Source organism: Patiria miniata, unplaced genomic scaffold (genome assembly GCF_015706575.1).
Source record: "Patiria miniata isolate m_02_andy unplaced genomic scaffold, ASM1570657v1 HiC_scaffold_3, whole genome shotgun sequence".
Taxonomy (NCBI): domain Eukaryota; kingdom Metazoa; phylum Echinodermata; class Asteroidea; order Valvatida; family Asterinidae; genus Patiria; species Patiria miniata.
In genome coordinates this window covers 37438403-37458790 of record NW_024037069.1, presented here as the reverse complement: position 1 = coordinate 37458790, position 20388 = coordinate 37438403, and the positions used below count along the sequence as shown (strand labels likewise).

General features: G+C 40.7%; 2 protein-coding genes and 1 pseudogene across 2 annotated transcripts; 1 reads left to right on the top strand and 2 right to left on the bottom strand.

Annotated features, from left to right (window-relative positions):
* Window positions 1–1827: 1827 nt before the first annotated feature.
* On the bottom strand, window positions 1828–4515 carry LOC119736786 (annotated as a pseudogene).
* A 116-nt stretch (window positions 4516–4631) lies between these two features.
* On the top strand, window positions 4632–11986 carry LOC119737486 (heparan sulfate glucosamine 3-O-sulfotransferase 6-like). Its single transcript, XM_038211883.1, has 3 exons — window positions 4632–4732; window positions 8912–9520; window positions 10408–11986. Exons 2-3 carry the CDS (start codon window positions 8922–8924, stop codon window positions 11021–11023), a joined length of 1215 nt encoding a protein of 404 aa, XP_038067811.1. The 5' UTR covers window positions 4632–4732; window positions 8912–8921; the 3' UTR covers window positions 11024–11986.
* A 4726-nt stretch (window positions 11987–16712) lies between these two features.
* LOC119737487 (mitochondrial thiamine pyrophosphate carrier-like) lies at window positions 16713–18192 on the bottom strand. Its single transcript, XM_038211884.1, has 2 exons — window positions 17962–18192; window positions 16713–17538 (listed from the first exon to the last, which is right to left on the bottom strand). Exons 1-2 carry the CDS (start codon window positions 18164–18166, stop codon window positions 17234–17236), a joined length of 510 nt encoding a protein of 169 aa, XP_038067812.1. The 5' UTR covers window positions 18167–18192; the 3' UTR covers window positions 16713–17233.
* Window positions 18193–20388: the final 2196 nt, after the last annotated feature.

Genomic DNA, 20388 nt, shown 5'->3' with positions numbered 1-20388 from the left:
AGATATGAGGAGTCCATCGACTGATTTTTGGAAATAAAGAGTTATGTTATAGACGAAATTGTGTTTCGGGATCAAAAGAGAGTGCATAGTTTTATAGAGTTTTCTCGAAAAGTGTAATATTCACTGAGCTGGAACTTCAACAGCTGATAGGTTCTGAACATGTTTTTTTGGGGGATTTTGTTTGGTGTTTTTATTGGAAACGAACAAAATGCATGAAAAGCAAATGATCCTAAAAAAAAATATGCCTTTAAAATAACAAGGTACATGTACATGTATATATGTTTTCTATAATATAGCAAGTTAACTATTGTTAGAATTTGTGAAAATAATTCTGCATCATCAAAACGATGTGTGTGTATAAAGGTTATAACATTGTGGAGTATTACGGTGTAGGTTTTCCTGGCTATTTTAAAAGATTCAAATTCACCAACTCTATAACATTCAATTTCGTCCACGAAAATGTTCCACACACTTTTACCAAAACCAATAGTCATTTACCATTCAATTTCAAAGTTTGGTCACCCTCTTTAGTCACCGGGTCGAGAATATTCGTCATTACAGATCAAATTCTGTTGCCGAATGGCAGCATCCAGAGATCGAATTCGTCTTATATCAATCAATAATATAGACGAAATTGATTTCTGAATAACAAGGTTTAGCGAAGACGAGCCGAAATTGAATACACCGGGACGAAAACGCGTGCTCATTGTTTGAATTTACTTGAACTGAATTTGAAATTGCCTAACAAAAGACGAAATTAAACATTGGAAGTGCAATTATCAAAACGGTATGATTAATGTTTTGAACTAGCCGGAAAAAACCTATATTAAAATTACAAGTAACTTTAAAGTTTAAGCAAATCAAGCAAAACGAATGCACTTATTTTGTACAGAAAGTGTCAGTTCAGTGCTGTAGTTCCACATCTACCATTGAGTGCCAATGTTTCCCTGTCCTGTGAAATTTCATGTAACATCGCACTTTCAAGATATTGTAAAGCAATCTCCTTCATTAAAAAAACAAAAACTATTCGATTTTCAGAACAGCAATCAATGTACCTGCGCTTGATTCCAAAGGGCGGATCCAGAAGACAAAAAAGTGGGTCCCAAAAATTAGGGCGTGGGGTTCGGGGTCCACTTAAAGGCCCCGGAATTTTATTAGATTCTAGATGCTCTGTGGTGCGATCTGAGACTATTTCTGACCACTTAAACTAATTTTTCTTTTGGAGGAAAAGATGGTGGTGTACGCAGTGCCTGCCTCTATTATTATTATTGCGACGCCACCAGACAAAAATTGACGGGTTTTTTTTTTTGGGGGGGGGGGGTTGGGTTGGAGGGGGGCATAGCCCCCGTTGCCCCCCCCCCCCCCGATCCACCCTTGTTGACTCCAATAGAATATATCGCGCTTTCGAGTGCGCCACAAAAGGTGAAATATTAGGCCTATTCAGGTCATAATTTTTTAATTAAAAGGCATATAACCGCATTTAACTGCTTTTGTTTCATTTTCATGTTAAGAAAGACTCGATAATGACATTGTGAATAAATATCTGAAAGACGTATCATTATTTTCTTTGGGTACCTACATTTTTCTCGTCATTATCATGTGAGCACCTTTGTGTTTCTGAGGAACATGTTGTACTACTCGGGGAATTATATTATTATAACCATAATGCGCATGCATCTCTTGATAACGGAAGGGTATTTGGACTGAAGTTCCTTTTTTTTTTAAACCTCCAGAGCCATGAATGAGAAGAAGAAGGGGCAATATATTTTATCAATCATCAGGACTTGATTAAACCCAATTTAGGGAAGAAAATTATGTTTTATGCGCTCAGCGTGCTTATAGGCAACAAACATAAAAAATAGAATATAATTATATACATGTACTAACATGTCTCAATATTCCGAATCAGGTGACGTATTCATTAGTTTACGTGATATGTTTCACGCATGCGTATTACGGTCAATGACAGACTGACTTTACCGAGATGCCAAAAAAATATTTGCTTGCAGCAAAAAAAGGTCAGTTTTCTTCCAAAAGATTTGGTTATAGTGGTCTCGGAAAGAAATAAAGTGGTAAAGAAATAGCCTCAGATCGCACCACAGCGCATGGGAGGGGGGCATATTACAAACTAGGGAAGACCACTACCATAAACAATACAAAAATACCTGTATGGCTTTTGCCGTGGGGGGGGGGGGTAAGTTCGCCAAGAGGGGCCCGGCCCCACCAGGCCACGTCCACCCCTATAGATTATGTTATCATTTTCCTACGTCAGGAAATTTCAGGATTTTTTTATTTTCGTCAAACCTCAAAACGCCACCCATGAATGCACTCGACTCGGTAATAATTGTTAGCATCGGCTATAAAAGTCTAGGCCCATAGTCACATGAGAGTGAATTATAATTGCATAGGCCTATACTGAGCGGCTGGAAGGTCATAAATGATTCAAAACTAATTTTGTGCAATTGCACCCTTAAGCAAAGTCATAATAACTACGGGAACTGGTACCTTTTTAGGGAAACATTCCGATAGACTTGTGCACAAGTTTGTGTCACGGTCGCGCACTGTACATGTACTAGCCTGGGGCCGGCACAGGTGTGACAGATAATTCTGTCCCCCCTGGTAAATGTGTCCCCCAGACACATTTACCGGCTCGTGACCCGGTAAATGTGTCCGGGGGACACTTTTACCTAGGTAAATTTGTCCCCCTCCAGGTAAAAATGTCCCCCTGGTAAATGTGTCCTCATGCAGTATGTACTGAGAGCAGCAGCGCACGCGCCAGTACATGCTGCAAGATTTGAGGCAGTGATTATAACATGTGTACATAAGCGTCTCCCTTTACAATGGAAATTCGTCCAATAGGAAATTTCGTTACGCGCTATGATGGGAACACAGACCAATCCAAGGAGACGTTGTATTGTATTATACTATCAATGAGACGAGGGCCATCGCCATGCATCGCCGCTGTGTTGACCCATGTGTTTTAAGACTCCATGTGTTTTATAGCTCCTCCGAATCGAGACACTGTGTTCACGTATCATCTAATACTAATAGACTTAATTAATTATTTTTTTATATTCATGAAGGGCAGACTAAAAGTCCAAAATGTATACCTTGTAGAGTGAATTTATCAAAACAATAACCTTCCGGGTTTCAAAAGAGGGGGACAAAAAAACCTGGGGGACAGAATTACCTGGAGGGGACAGAATTACCTGGAGGGGGACAGAATAAACGGGCCAGGGAGGACACTTATACCTAGGTAATTCTGTCCCCCCGGACACTTTTACCGGGGGACAGAATTACCTTCCACACCGGGCGCGCACTAGCTTGGGTAAATATCTGGGGGTGGGCGCGTTCCGCCGCCCCTGCAAAGAAACTTTGGAGTTTTGGGGCTTCAATAATTATCGAGACTTGAGATTTTAAGAATATGTCTTTTGTACGTTGTATTTGTATGACGGCCCAAAATCGGGTAACGGTGTCGAACGGTGCAAGAGTTCGCCTCCCTTCTGTCTTTATCAGTCCAATTCGTCGGTTACCTGAAGTAAATATTAAAAATTACTATTACTTCAATAAATGGAATTATGGAAATGTCATGCCTCAAATTAACTCATATCAAATGGGTGTCGGTCACTTTGCTGAATGTCCACTTTGCAGAGCGACGTTGACCACTACTTCGCCTTCATCACTTCATATGTACTTGCATGCATGGGCGCCATTTCCAAGATGGTGGCAGAATGTGAATAAGGCTTATTGAGCAATGTAAGTGGTAATTCATAGAAGAGACTGTAGCCTAAATTAAAAAAAAATCCCTGCCAGTGCTTTCCTTGCCTTCTCTATCATCACTATCAAAATTATGTCTAAACAAAAATTAAAAAAAAACAACCTGGGTCATGTACCCGAACAGGTTGCATACTAAGCCTGGATTAAGGAATTAAACATAAGTAATAGGCCAAATTCTGTCATTATTTTGTCACTGCAGAATCAAGAGTTAAATGACTAGTTTCTAGTGAGTGGCTTGCAATTTTGCATCATGTGCAGACCAGCGCCGACAGCGGCCTTGAGTTTTTTTTCCATTCATTTAATTTTTTTCTTGTGTCTTTTTGTTGTATAATTTACTCAAAAAAAAATTACCAGCTTTGATGTAGCTATCCAGGTGATCTCTACAAGTTTCTGGGAGGCTTGCTGGGCCATCTTCCCAACCCTCTGTCAACTTCCCGTCTCCGGCCGCGGAAGTCGGACCATGCCACCATCGAGAATCAGCTTCGCGCTCTTCGATGCTTCGATTTCTTGCTCGGCGACTTTGTCGGTGGATTTCACGGGCAATCCAAGCTTGTCAGCCCAGAAAGCTCGCTCCGCTAGTTCTGCGCGTTTTTCGTCGCCAACAGGAACTCCTCTCTCTCTTAAATATTTCTGCAATTCGTCAACTGTTAAGGAAAGAAATTTGTCGTGTCCGATTGTAGCCATGATGGATTTTCGATTGAATTGCGCGCTTTGCGCGCTTCAACATCCGGGACTGCAAATTTGCAATGCTCCGTTCTGCATCCCATGATGCTTTGCAAGAGAGCGCCCTCAGTCGGTAAAAAGCTATTTGCGATAAACCTTCATTACCTCTAGAGGGCTTTATACAATAATTGATTCTCATCCAACAACATCGGGAGTGGAGAACTAAACTAGGACGCGTAAAAGATGAAAATTCTGCGGGTAATGTAGTCGATCGAAGGCACCATATGGAATAGTAAGTAAGGAACCGTCATAACTTACTTTAACCCTAATTATCGCCTTTAAGCTTGGATGATCTGTTGCAACCTGACGCCACTAACGGCCACTTCATCATTCATGCAGTCTGTGTAGCTGGAGTTACCCAGCCCTGAGTTTTATCATTGGGTTGTCATCTAGGGCTGGAGCGCATTTTTCTCAAAACTTGTACTAGTATTTGCAAAAAAAAATTGGAAAATGTTCAATTTTGTCCCCGTTACACACTAATTGCAACTGCAACTCACCCCAAACTTGCCTGGAATAACCATTACACAGGTCCTTGAAGTAAAAAACGATCCACGATGAAGATTCAGCCTACAATTGCAGTGAAAACAGGAGGAATAACCGCTAACTTGACAACCTTGCTGGATTGGCCAGGACCGCTATTGGTTTGTGCACAAAAAAAATTGTGTACAATGAATGGCGGTCGATTAACAGGCACAGAGAGCGATCGCTGTCAACTACTCGTTTTTGCCGGCTGCGCTGGCTGTTGGCGCATGACGTCACGCGGAAGCGTAACACCCGATGACTGTTTCATGTAGTAGTATAAGGTTTACCACTCGCATCACAGCTTTGGTACTGGAACCGCAACCAATAGTGCATGAAACAGTCATCGGGTGTTACGCTTCCGCGTGACGTCATGCGCCAACAGCCAGCGCAGCCGGCAAAACGAGTAGTTGACAGCGATCGCTCTCTGTGCCTGTTAATCGACCGCCATTCATTGTACACAATTTTTTTTGTGCACAAACCAATAGCGGTCCTGGCCAATCCAGCAAGGTTGTCAAGTTAGCGGTTATTCCTCCTGTTTTCACTGCAATTGTAGGCTGAATCTTCATCGTGGATCGTTTTTTACTTCAAGGACCTGTGTAATGGTTATTCCAGGCAAGTTTGGGGTGAGTTGCAGTTGCAATTAGTGTGTAACGGGGACAAAATTGAACATTTTCCAAATTTTTTTTGCAAATACTACAAGTTTTGAGAAAAATGCGCTCCAGCCCTAGATGACAACCCAATGATAAAACTCAGGGCTGGGTAACTCCAGCTACAGTCTGTGGCAGTTCAGCGGTTTGTGTACTCCTAGAACTATGACAAGTATGAGGCTCTGTTGTGCCTATTCTTGAAAATCACGCAATCTTAAGAATGCGCGCGCATTCTTAAGAATGCGCGCGCATTCTTAAGAATGAGCGCGCATTCTTAAGAATTAGCACGTGTTCTTAAGAATGAGCGCTCATTCTTAAGATTGCGTGGGAAAATCACGTGCACAATTTATGAATTTTGCGCAATCTTAACAAACATTGCACGACATAATTATGTTAAATGAAATGTATTTATAAAGAGGAAAGAAAATGTTCTATGCTTCTGTACTCGTATAACTACGATAATTTGAATCAAATTGAACCTGTTATAATTGCTTTTTTCTGCCCACTACTGGAAGTTTTGTAATAACGGAGGACTGGGAACTAGTCTGGAAAGTGCTTTGTTTAGGCTAGACAAGTTACAAGTCCCTGTATGTATCATATGCATGCAAACGATGTCCAGAAGCTGCCAAAATTGCTCTTTTGACTAGATAGACTCCAGCTCTGCGACGTAATGGTGGGGTGTGAACAATAAATTGGTGGCAATTTAAATGGGAAATAGCATTAGCACTATGGGATGTTGCAGTATTCATTCTCATTCTTCACATTCTTCATTCTTACGTCCCCCCCCCCCCCCACCCCCGCTTTTATTATCCCAAAGATCAGAATTCTTTCCACTATTATTATGTCTCTTATTTTTAGATAGTTGCACCGCGAAATCGTAAAATCATTTACGGGATCAAAATAAGCACAGCGCATTAACAAAAATAAAATGGCACACCGTGGAAAGTGAATGGCCCCCCCAATCGGCAATCAGAAGACTTGCCTCAGTGATTTGTGTTCTCCTTTCGGGGAAGGGCAGGGTCTTAAGAAATCATCCTGCAGACATATACATGTAGTCTTTAATCAACTTGAACGTTACAGGGAAAATATCTGACTTTATTCAGGGGATGTTTTGGTCAAACATTAACTATGAATAAAAAAGTTGAGATCATTATAAAAACCACTTCCCGCATACCGCGATAATAGGGAGTCCACCTCCGTTCGCACACTTCGAGCATGTCTATTTTCACAGGCATAGTACACGAAATAAACCACACCACCGTCGGATTTTTTTTATATCAATTTGAAAAGGAAGAGTTATACAACACAAAAGACAGGACAATTCGGGAAGGTTAGTGGGCAATCTGTATTCTGAACGAGAAACGTGATAAGTACCGCGATAATAGGGCAACCCATCCTACCTAGCATGGAGTGTTTATACATGTAGCTCCATGGTAAAGTACATAGAGCTCTTTTATAGCCCTATAAATGTGGCCAATTTACTGGACTACCTCCGCAAATAAAGGCCACACTTGGAACATGTACAAAAACATGTAGAACTTTGTCAAATTTTGATTTTCACATTTAGGCTTAGTTTGCATTTGTAGTTAATTTTTGCTTTACTCACCCTCTTTATAGGCTAATCAGCAGAGTTGTAACGAGTCACTGATTTTTGTGACTCGAGTCGAGTCGAGTCATTTTAAAGAAGTGACTCGAGTCGAGTCGAGTCATTAGGTCAACAAGGTCGAGTCGAGTCGAGTCGAGTCACAGAGTGTGGTCGAGTCGAGTCGAGTCGAGTCAAGTATTTAGTTCGAGTCAATTCGAGTCACAAATATTTGAACACTAAATTACAATAAAAAGCAACAAACACAAGAGAGAAAGAATACGAGGCACCAGTCTATTACGGAAATCCAAAGACATAAAGTATGCTGTATGGTACCCAACCAACAGTTTCCATTGCTAGCTCACGTCACAGATAAGAAGATGTGAAACTTCGGTCTTATAACTGGTTTGGCTTCGGGTCTAGATTTTGTTGTTCGCTGATCGCTGACAATGTTAAAACCTAATTGCATTATACAAAACTGTTTCTGATTATTTAAAGGTGGGCCCGTCCGTATCCATTTTTTTTTTGTGAAATCGGGACATGAATTTAGCCAGCGTTCCACCAAGAACTTCAAAATCGCCCGAAACCAATGATGAAACCACGGATTGAGAAATGCGTTTTAAGTCTGGTTCCGGGTTTAGCATTACATGCTATAGAACCACAAGGTGGGAGTCCGCGACACGGTGTATGTTTGTTGTTTCATTATGGAGGAAGGAAACAGACTGCCGCTGTATATAAACGTACATTATTCGCGAACATTAACGTGACGTGAACAAAAACTGGCAACGCGAACGGCGCAGCGTAAGTCATTGCAAATATTTTTCGCAATTAAGTTTTGCTTTTATTTTGGGACTCGAGTCTTATTAGCCTTCCTCGAGTCGAGTCGAGTCATTCTGATGAGGGACTCGAGTCGAGTCGAGTCATTTGCTCGCAGTGACTCGAGTCGAGTCGAGTCATTTACCCGTCGGGACTCGAGTCGAGTCGAGTCGCCAAAAAATGTGACTCGAGTCGGACTCGAGTCGAGTCATTGACTCGAGTCATTACAACTCTGCTAATCAGAAAGTGCTGCCTTTTTCAGATGTCTATTTTTTGTGAAATTTCAGGTTGAAATTTTGATACGCGAACGTGTGCAAACGAATCTGGAAATTTCACGAAAAATAGACATCTGAAAAAGGCAGTACTTTCTGATTAGCCTATAAAGAGGGTGAGTATGCTTCTAAAGCAAAAATAAACTACAAACTAAGCCTAAATGTGAAAATCAAAACTTGACAAAGTTCTGCATGTACATGTTTTTGTACATGTTCCAAGTGTGGCCTTTATTTAAGAAGGTAGTCCAGTAAATTGGCCACATTGATGGGGCTATAGAGCTCTATGCTAGTACATTAAGACTTAAACTTAGTCGGGGCTAGACCTGTGAAGTCGGGGCCTATTGAAAATCTTGGAATAAATACCGTACTAGTACGTCAGTTATCTGCCAGTTAACACAGTATCAATGTTCACCTCACTTTGTGATTTCAGCTAAGACAAATCCAGAAAGTTCTGGTAAAATGGGAAGACAGTTTCGGGAAAACGTGTTTTTAGAGCACACTTTGTAACTGCAAACTGTGTAAAAGAGATTTCATTTTTCTATTTTTGCATTTTACCCATTGCATGAGTACAGGTTCAAGATCATGACGGTGGATAAGATCCCACCTGGCCCGGGACAAGCTTGTTGTTCCCTGAGCAAGAAGAGAGTCGGCATACTGGTAGCGGTATGTTGCGTGGCTATCCTATCAACCTACATGTATTCACTCAACTGCTGCAAAAGCAGAACAGAAGCACCTCCGAAACTGAAGACATCGAACAGTCCGTCGTTCCACAAAACGCCAATCTTCGCCAAGATCAAAGCAAACACAAGAATGCCAGAACCTTCAGTGAATGCCACACAATCTGAGGCCGTTGCTGCTGTGAAACAGACAGTGCTCTTTCATCAACTCCTTCAACCTCAAAACCCTTCACCGACAAATCAAGATGATCTTTCCTCTTTGTCCTCGTGGTCAAGTGTTTACGAAGAGGCGGACGATGATTTGGACTTGGTGCCAGAGAGGGCAGCCTTCAAACCGCAAGGTAAATGGAAACGACGGCTTCCGAAGGTCATCATTATTGGAATCAAGAAGGGAGGAACGCGAGCACTGCTGAATTTCCTTAAAGCGCACCCCCAAGTAACTGTTAGCGGGAAGGAGGTGCATTTCTTCGATCGTTTCTATGAAAGGGGCTTAGAGTGGTACAGGTAAGCCAGAGTTCTAAATAAAAGTCATCACAAGTTTTCACACACATCATCATAAGGAGTGGTGGGGAAAATCAGAGATTTCAAAATCCGGTTGTCCTAATTTTTTTTTTCAAACCGAGTAACGGTTATCTGATTTCTCGGTAAGCTCCCAAAAAAGTGACGAGTGAGGTGCTGCATGCAATGCCCTCCGTGTTGATTGGTTATAGTTTGCAGGATTCAATGAGCACTGGGCCTTTCCAAAAACACTCCAGAAAATGGATGAGATCTCTCAGATCAGTTGAATGGGCAGGCTATTCATGAAACAAGAGGACCGCTAACGAGTGAATGTTGTTACAATCAGAGACCATGGAGCAGTTGAATGCTGACGGATGTTCCCATTGTTTTCTTTATATTTCTATTAGCTATTGTCACACACAAAAAACAGGCGGCTTAAAGATAAAGTCCATCATTTGTAATTTGTGCATTTTGTTCGTTTGAAGCAACAAAAGTGCTCAAAATCTAAATCAAAATCTTTCAACCAAGTATGTTTTTCAACAATAATTACGCCAGTTACTTTTCGAATAGCGGCAAATGATGGACTATAGCTTTAAGGTTGGTTTCGAATATCAGGTTTTAAAATCCACACCGAATAGTGGAATTCACACCGAATTGTTGACAAAAATGCGGTACTCTTGAAAATAACAAACCTAATGCAGGGATCAGTTTGACAGAGCCGTTAAGGACAAAGGATAATAATTTTAAAAAACAGCAGGTTAACTGAAACATGACTGGTTTAACATTGCCTATGACTGCTTCGTGATATATTTTACATCAGCACATGAAAATGCTTAGCAGGGTTTTTTACTTACTAGCAAAACTACCTTAGAATTACTGATGCTATTTTTCAGGAGGGCGATGCCCTACTCGTATGAAAATCAACTGACCGTGGAGAAAACGCCCAGCTACTTTGTGACGCCGCAAGTCCCAAAGCTCATCTATCGCATGTCACAAGACGTAAAATTTCTACTGGTTGTGCGTGAACCTGTGGCACGGGCCATCTCCGACCACGCCCAGTCCCTCGAAAAGGGTAAGACCACGCCCTTTGAGGAGAAAGCCATGCTCGACCCGAGAAAATGCAGCGTGGACGAGAGTTGGAGCGCAATAGGCATCGGGCTGTACTCACTGCATCTGACGAGATGGCTGAAGTATTTCCCTCTCGACCAGTTCTTGTTTGTCAGTGGGAAAAACCTTGTGGCCAATCCCGGCGCGGAGATGGGCAAAGTGCAAGACTTCCTGCACATTAGCAGGACGCTGACAGAGAAGTCGTTTGTCTTCAACGAGACGAAGGGCTTTCCCTGCCTTAGAACGGACGAGAATGGGGAGGTGAGATGTCTTGGCAAAACCAAAGGCCGCCCTCATAATCCTGTGGATCCTCGTGTCCGGGCCTGTCTGGCCGAGTTCTATCGACCGTATAATGAACAGTTTTACAACATGACGGGCATCAATTTTCATTGGGAGGAATGAGGGACTTGGAGTCTAAATTCTTAGACTCTCAAATTTTTCAGGGGGCCGGGAATTGTCAATCCATAACTTGCCACCACGGGTATTCAAGTATTAATCTTCTCATGTATATATCCTTCTCAGGTCTTAATTATTCAAAAAAATATTGTCATATTGACGAATGGCATTCATTTTTGTTTGTTCAGTGTTGGACAATTTGCTGCAATCTACACAGAATTAATGATTAATGGGTTTTAAAATTATAAATAAGCACATGGCAAAAAATACTTATGAGTGATCAGACCACCGCAAATGTGAAGTACATGTATACTTAATTTGTATCTGACAATCCATGTACAGGACCGTAGTAATATTTCTGTCTTTATAGATGTACATGTACACTATAGTTACTTGCAATGCTCAAATAAAGTTGTGTCAGTGATATTTATAATGGAGAGTATAAATTATTATGTATGTATGTAAATTTCTGTCATTCAGCACTATCTGTCGCACATAATTCTGTGATATAACAAAATCAGGTGTCATGTATATATTCTCTGTGAAAAGTTTGTATTCTCTGTGAAAAGATATAGAGCTCTGTCGGCTTTTCCTTGATGAATCTGTTATTATGTTTCTGATTAAAGTTTACATTGCAACTGGCAGATGTAGATATATATGAGAAAGAAATAGTGCAGATATTCTGCACTACATATGCACATACAGGGTATCTCTACGTAGACATAAGTATTCTTCATACTCGCCATCAGATATTTATATACTATGTACATGTTTGAATAGTATTATTTTTTGTGCTGGTGTAATATTCTGACCATTACTTCATGTTTGTGTCCAAAAAGAATTATTTTTTCGTAAACTTGTCGTAACTCTATTCGAAGAGCAAGATTTAATGTTTATTAAGAACACTTGTTTTGGAACTCAGTAATCTGGAATTAAGTCATTAAAGGTAGAATGGACCATTTGCAGCTATCCAAAAAGTAACTGACCAAATTATTGTTAAAAAGCTTAGTTGCTTTTAAAGATAATAATGACACTAAAGTCCCTGCAAAATGATTCCAAACTGAAGAAAACAATAACAGAAGGTCATTTCCAAAAATGTTTCAAGTGACACATTTTTGGAAATTTCCGGTAGTAGTTGTGCAAATCCTTGGATGGGTGCTAGAAGCGTTGACACGAAGCACACACATGTACGGTTGCTATTATTCGTCTGTTCAGTGCGTGACATCGTGTGGCTGCAATCGGCTGAATGAGAACGTGTTTCGGATGCTGATTTCGGGCGCAATTTGAGATCCTAGAATATTTTCTCAGAACTCGGAGATAGTCGTTAAAGCTCAGTCCATCATTTGCAGCTATCCAAAAAGTAACTGACGTAATTAGTGTTGAAAAACATACTTGGTTGAAAGATAGTAAGGGGACTAAACTCCCTGTAAAATTATTCTTTCTGGCATGCTGTCAATTTGAAGAAATCAATGAAAGAATGCCTTTCCAACGGTGTGTTTAAAGACGCACTGTTGGAAGGTTCCGTTAGTAGTTCGTTTTTTTTATTCGGCGAAGCGCGCGCAAGCGTTGACACGACGCACACGCACGCGCGATTGCTTTAATTCATCGGATCAGTGCGCGACATCGCGTAGCTGCAGTCGGCTCAGTGAGCACGTGTCTCGGATGCTGAATTCAGGCCCAATTCAAAACATGATTCAGCAACTTTTGATTTGAAATCTGGATCATAGAATGTTGTTTTTCTAGAAATAAACAGCTGAAGCTGAGCTGAAACTTCATCAGGTTAGTTGTTCAGCACCCGTCTTTAGATTTTTAGCATGTTTGTTGCTTCAAACGAACAAAATGCACAAATTACAAATGTGGACTATACCTTTAAGCATTCGTCTTAAGATTTTGAGCACTTTTGTTGGTTCAAACGAAATAAATACACAAATTGCAAATGGTCTACTCAAGCTTTAAGCCAAAACCACCAGCCATTATTAACATATAAACGTCTGTTGAACTGATTTCCTCTTATTTCCTCTTTATTGATGTGTAAATTTGTACTGACTCCAGATGTACTTGTATCATGTATAGTACGAATAAAGAATGTTTTACAATATTTCATGGGAAACATCTTGTGTAGTATTTCAGAAACGATCTCAGAACTTGGTGTTTTGAACATCAGGATATGCTTTTAGTAAGCAGGGCAGCACGCTGACCCACTAAGAACAGTTTGCTGTGTAGCATTCCAAACTGAACGAGAACTTTGCATTCCCTATTTTTGTATGGGCTCCGCGCACAAACAGGATAGGCATTTAGTGAGCAGGGCAGCACGCTGACCCACAAAGAACAGTTTGTCGTGTAGCATTCCAAACTGAACGAGAACTTTGCATTCCCTATTTTTGTATGGGCTCCGCGCACAAATAGGATAGGCTTTTAGTGAGCAGGGCAGCATGCTGACCCACAAAGAACAGTTTGTCGTGTAGCATTCCAAACTGAACAAGAACTTTGCATTCCCTATTTTTGTATGGGCTCCGCGCACAAACAGGATAGGCTTTTAGTGAGCAGGGCAGCACGCTGACCCACAAAGAACAGTTTGTCGTGTAGCATTCCAAACTGAACGAGAACTTTGCATTCCCTATTTTTGTATGGGCTCCGCGGACAAACAGGATAGGCTTTTAGTGAGCAGGGCAGCACGCTGACCCACAAAGAACAGTTTGTTGTGTAGCATTCCAAACTGAACGAGAACTTTGCATTCCCTATTTTTGTATGGGCTCCGCGCACAAACAGGATAGGCTTTTAGTGAGCAGGGCAGCACGCTGACCCACAAAGAACAGTTTGTCGTGTAGCATTCCAAACTGAACGAGAACTTTGCATTCCCTATTTTTGTATGGGCTCCGCGGACAAACAGGATAGGCTTTTAGTGAGCAGGGCAGCACGCTGACCCACAAAGAACAGTTTGTTGTGTAGCATTCCAAACTGAACGAGAACTTTGCATTCCCTATTTTTGTATGGGCTCCGCGCACAAACAGGATAGGCTTTTAGTGAGCAGGCAAGCACGCTGACCCACTAAGAACAGTTTGTCGTATAGCTTTCCTAACTCAACAAGAACTTTGCATTCCCTATTTTTCAGGCTTACAACTGGGAATTTAGAAAAAAAATGAGGAAATTCCAAACTACAGAAGACATTGTAAAGTGTTTTTCAATTTGTAATGGCATTCATGTGAAGTAAAAAAACGAGGAAATCAGCGGATCCGAGGAAAAGTTGCATGCCTGATTTTGTATGGGCTCCGTGCGCTCACTAGAGAGGGCGCTTTTTCACCACTTTCGAGAGCCCCTTGGACGGGACACACTTCATGCGCGTACTGGTTGCGGTGCGCATACAGCTCGAACCAGGCACGACTAGTTTTATTCTGAATGTGCACCAAAACCCATAGCGTCTTTGCGTGAGCGTTACGCGTCTTCGGCAATGCGTTCGAATGTCTCTCCCAAGTGGTGTTCCCCAACTATCCCTTTCTTACCGTCGAGTGGGTAATTGTGTACAGAGCCCATAAAGAAAACAAAAAAAAAAAGGAACAATGCTCTCAGCTTCCAATATTATTTTGTAACAACCGAAATGGAAGTCAAAACCAATTTACATGTACCTGTACATGCCTTTTTGATGGACCGTAAGGGTCAGCTTACTGTCCTTTTGACAGACTGAGTCACTTACAAACTGAGTCACGAACTGACTGAGTCAACGAGTACCGAGATATTCAGGTTCAACTCGACTAGGTAAGCCTAGTCTTTTTTTATTTCAAATATGAAAATGAAAGTTAAGTTTTGTCAGGGACAAGTCTTGTGTAAATCTCATTGTGGTTGAGATGTCCTCATGAAGAAATAAATAATTGCAAAAAGAAAACTCATAAAATGTCACAGCCCACTAATACCACTGTGCTTCTAACGTGGTAATAATTTGGCGTGTTTTGAAACTTTGAGGGGTTTTTTTACATCATTTTAGCACAATGTTTACATTAACAATTTAAACAAAGTCTTCCCATACACTTTAGATGGTCTCATTTCAGAATATTTAAACGAAAAAGGGATGGAAATATGTCTTCGCTTTGGTAGTGAGCGTGCTCATTGGAAGTCATTGCAACCATCAACTGGTTACCTTCATCAAAATCCTTGTCAGTTTCTATAAAAAAAATAGTTCAAACATCCTTTCTTCGGATTGTTCAATGGCCACACGTCATAAGCTACCAAAATGTTCAGTCTTTATTTTTAATGTAAACAAACCCCGACAGTCGGTGTCTCGTAATAAAATGACGTGCTTCTTGGGAAGAAAAAGCAACAATCATAGTGAGTCGGTGATCAAGCCCATTACACATCAAGCCAAAACGTCTACTGCCATCTTTCTAATATAAGAACATTGCACAAGTGCCCACTGCAAGGACGACAAAGAGATGGCCCCATCACAGGTATAGCCCCTAAATGTGGCTCAATACCGGACATTCTCCGTATTGTGAGCCACACAGTGGTGATAGCAACGTGAAGAATAGTTGTTTTTTCTTTCACTTAATATTCACTGTGGGAGATACTTTAAAACCAAGGAAAATCAAAAGGTCAAAAGTACATGACCCACGATTGCCAGAAAAATACTGCAATCACTGATCTCTATATAAAGACTGGATAGCTAATAAAGAGCCGCACAATGTACGAATTTGACGCCATATTGGTGAGACCGGCTGGTGATCTACAAAGAACAAGTTGTCGTTTTTATAGACAGCATGATTTCTTTTGTAACGTCGCGGTTACTTGACTTATATTTTGACCACCATCACTGACCAAGGTTAACTACAATTTTTCTAACGTCGTGGTTACTAAAATGCCGCAAATATAACTTTTTCGGCGTTTTGAAGTAATAATCACTACGGAAATGTGTCCCTTTTAGAACATCATAATATGTGTACGTGACCAAAATGCGCGTCAACTGTTGATACAACGCGCGCGTATTTACGCGTAGAACGTTCGTATTATACGCGGCCATCTTCGTGAGACCGGGGGCGAATTGGTCAATATGCAAAGTCTACTGTGTGAATGTTGTATGCATATCTGCTATCCAGTCTTTATATAGAGATCAGTGACTGCAATCAGACTTTCTGCAAATTTCACCAGAAAATTACAGGCTAACTAGACGTGTACAGGAACGGAATTCAATTTTTCCTGGTAATTAACCAGGGGCAAATTTCACTGCGCTGCTAAGCACAAAAACTTGCTTAGCACAAAAAAAGTCTGGCTTATAAAGGCAGGTTACCAGCCAAAACTCCATGTGATGTACATTGCTCGTGATTAGTATTCAGCTGTTGTTTGCTTAGCATGAAAATCACATGGAGTTTTGGCAGGTAACCTGCTTTTATAAGTCAGACTTTTTTGTGCTAAGCAAATGTTTGTGCTTAGCAGCGCCGTGAAATTGGGCCCAGGTATGTATCTTCCGTAGTGAATATCAACTGAAAAAAACAGTCCCGATCTCGATTTCCTCAAAAACAATTTTTCCTCACGTTTTCTATCACCACTGTGTTGCTCCCAACATGGAGAAAGTCCAGTATTTGAGCCACACCTATGGGGCTCTCACAAGTCCATCACAAGTCCGATCAAAAGTAAATCACAAGTCTAGTCACAAGTAACAGAGACATTATATGAAGCAGGTACAAATACACCTAATGAAACCAAAGTGTTGCGTCCGACTGTTTTAATACAATCCATAAATATGGATACTTACACAAAATTGTTCTCAATATAAGTTTATTCCATGGGTACTTGTATAGATTCCACTACAAGTTCGGTAACAACCGAGAAGGTCAGGCACAAGTAAAAAGGGATGAACAATAGGCATGCCATTGTCGCAGTTTGAAAAACTTGTGATTTGACTTGTGACTGACTTGCGAGGACTTGTGATGAACTTAAGATGAATGCTTTTGAGAGACAACTGTTCCTGACGACACGAAGTAGCTGTACTTGTGTAGCATTTCAAGTTTTCTGCATCTTCAGATGCTCTGACATTTACAAACTTAAAATAACAAAATATCACCTTTCTCAATTAGCTGTATTTCTGTTTATCAAAAAAAAAGACGCTTCATTTGGTTTCCTTTCGATGCATGCATGTATTAATCAATTAGAAAAAAAAAATCTCTAGGAATCCCTCAGGATAAAACTACATTGCACCAGGCACTGCAGAGACTGTACATCAGAGTGAAATTACAAGTATCGTCTTTCTAGAAAGTGGCACGCCTTCTCGTAAAAGCAAAACGTGAAGCCCACAGTTCCGATGGCTTTGAGTGTACTCGGCCAGAGTCCTTTGTACATGCCCCTTATGCCTTCTTCCTTCACGGTGCACGCCACACAGTGCAGCATGCTGTTGTACCGCTGCACTTTGCCAAAGGATTTCCGAGCCTCTTCGAAGCCCTGGACTTGGAGGCGTTTTTTGACGAGGTCTAGAGGGTAGACTGCTGTTTTGGCACAGAGGCCAGATAAGGCACCGCAGGTGAAGGACTTCAAGGCCGCTGTATAGAACAAGTTGTGAACGATTAATTACCGATAGGATACAATTTTCTTGTTTTTCTCTTGGTTTACTATACACCCGAGGACAATGCTTTGTGTTTCCCTTTGTCCCTATAATATAACACTCTCCCATAGACTAAGCACACAAACCTACTACAGAGAACCATTTTGAACAAAAGACCCAACTCCCGAGGACTGAAAGGATCTGTTCTTCTCCCTTTGTGTGTCTATGTCCTCGGGGGGTTATGAAGAACACGTACACACACAAAAAGGGTCTTTTTGGGGGTAATTAAACCAGACGCAGAGTGTAGATGACTAGTTTTTTTACTCAATTCTAATGCCAAATAACCCTCAAATTTACGAAATCTGAATAAAGTGATTAGCAAAAAGAGCGCCCTCTGGCATCAAAAGTGAAAAGCACTCACTTGGTACATGGATGCCAGAGGTTTTCTCGGGCTGGTCCATGACAACCTCCCAGACTCTTTTGAAGAGTGCATAGAATCCAAACTGGAAGCCAGCGTGTGGGAAAACCTGCAGCATGGTCGGTAGTAGACCCTTGAAGAACGTCAACACCCCGGCTTCTCCGTACATCATACGCACTGCTTGAAGACTGGAATGGTACAACTGCATAATAAAACAGAGTCTCTTTTAAACAAAATGAATCTTTAGAAATCTGTATGACAACATTACCAATAGTTCAATCACCGTTGGAATCCCTCAGTCTCCTGAAGACAGGCAGAGCATACTGTCTGAAATGTTGAGTACCCTCTGACTCTTTTCAAAACCACACATACTTATTTCTTACACGTAAATAAGATTTTAAAAATTATTAAATTATCAAATAAATTTTATGAACGAGATGCTTAACTAAAAAATTTGTATTTAACCTATAACAATCTCTGAGCTGCGTTTTTTACTTACGTCGACCCCGCACTGATATTGTGCCACTCATTTCATTGATACGCACAACGATTCATTATTACGCGCGCGTATGATACGCGTGTATCTTATACGTTTTCAAAAAACCGTGCGTCGCGCCGGCGTCACGTCACACTTTGCTCCCAGCTACCATAAGAACAACACGTATTCTTCTGACGTTGAAACGCAATTCCTTTACTACATGTACTAGCTTGTACCTTTGAACGTGACCTCTTAACACCATATCCTCGGCTTTAATGAGCGGACGTCTTATCGTTTTAGGTGAGTTGATCTCTAATGAAAATTATACTCTTACAACCCAATTAAATACCCCCTTCCTTGAAATTTAATTTATGATATAACATCAACACGTAAAAGTTCTTACGGGGTAGGTCGTACAGTCTCGAGACGAAACCTACCCAAGGTCTAGCGAACTGTACCTGATGAGTCTCGCTTTTTAGACAAATTTCTGGTTTCTTGTCAAATTTACCAAAACAGACTGGTAAGAGCTTTTACATGCCGGCATTCCTTACTACTTATACTAACCTATAAACTACTTCACTTTCCGGTGTATGTTTTAATGATCCGTTCCTTACAATCCTTGAAATTTCCACGCTGCGTTTGTACGGCCTAACGTAAACTTCCTTTAGTATTCATGCTAGGCTACTAGCTGTGCCAATTTTCCTTCTAAAAAGTACCCTCCGAGCCATGCTGGTTAGTCTTCCCAACTTTGTTTTTTAACAATATTCTCCTAGCCATACTGGTTAGTTTTCCCCAATTTTCCTTCTAAAAAAATATCCTCCTAGCCATGCTGGTTAGTCTTCCCCAATTTTCCTTCTAAAAAATATCCTCCTAGCCATGCTGGTTAGTCTTTCCCATTTTTCCTTCTAAACAATATCCTCCTAACCATGCTGGTTAGTCTTCCCCAATTTTCCTTCTAAAAAATATCCTCCTAGCCATGCTGGTTAGTCTTCCCCAATTTTCCTTCTAAAAAAAATATCCTCCTAGCCATGCTGGTTAGTCTTCCCCATTTTTCTTTTTAAAAAATATCCTCCTAGCCATGCTGGTTAGTTTTCCCCAATGTTCCTTATAAAAAATATCCTCCTAGCCATGCTGATTAGTCTTCCCCAATTTCCTTTTAAAAAATTAAAACAAAATAATAATATAAAAAAAAAAAAAAAAAAAAAAAAAATCCTTCTAATGGAAGTTATAGTTATAGCTCTGATAATCATATAATACCTTCAACTAAAATAAAGAATTCAATTCCAGGCAAAAAAGATTTTCGTTCGTTCTGTCGTTTTACTTGTTGCCATCTTTGTGTCTGTAAACATTTGTATCCCCTCGTGCCGAGCTTGGCAATGATTGGATCTTTATAACTGGTCGTCAAGCTCATTTAAAGGCACTTTCCGAACGGTTTAAACCCCCTTTCTCCACGAGCATCGTCTGATCGTCTGACGTATCGTGAGGTACGCCTAGGGACAGCTATAGACCTTATGTTTGTAGCAATACGAAAACAATTGAAAGACAAGTCGACAGATTTGCACTGGCGTTCTTACGTAATTCTCGAGAGTCTGCGGGGCCGTTCCCTGTAATCCTTTTTCTCTTCTCCCTGCATTTTCCATTCTTATTTAACTCTTTCTTCTTTCTTTTCACGAACGTTATCTTATTTTGTGAACATCTTATTTCTTACACGTAAATAAGATTTTAAAAATTATTAAATTATCAAATAAATTTTATGAACGAGATGCTTAACTAAAAAATTTGTATTTAACCTATAACAATCTCTGAGCTGCGTTTTTTACTTACGTCGACCCCGCACTGATATTGTGCCACTCATTTCATTGATACGCACAACGATTCATTATTACGCGCGCGTATGATACGCGTGTATCTTATACGTTTTCAAAAAACCGTGCGTCGCGCCGGCGTCACGT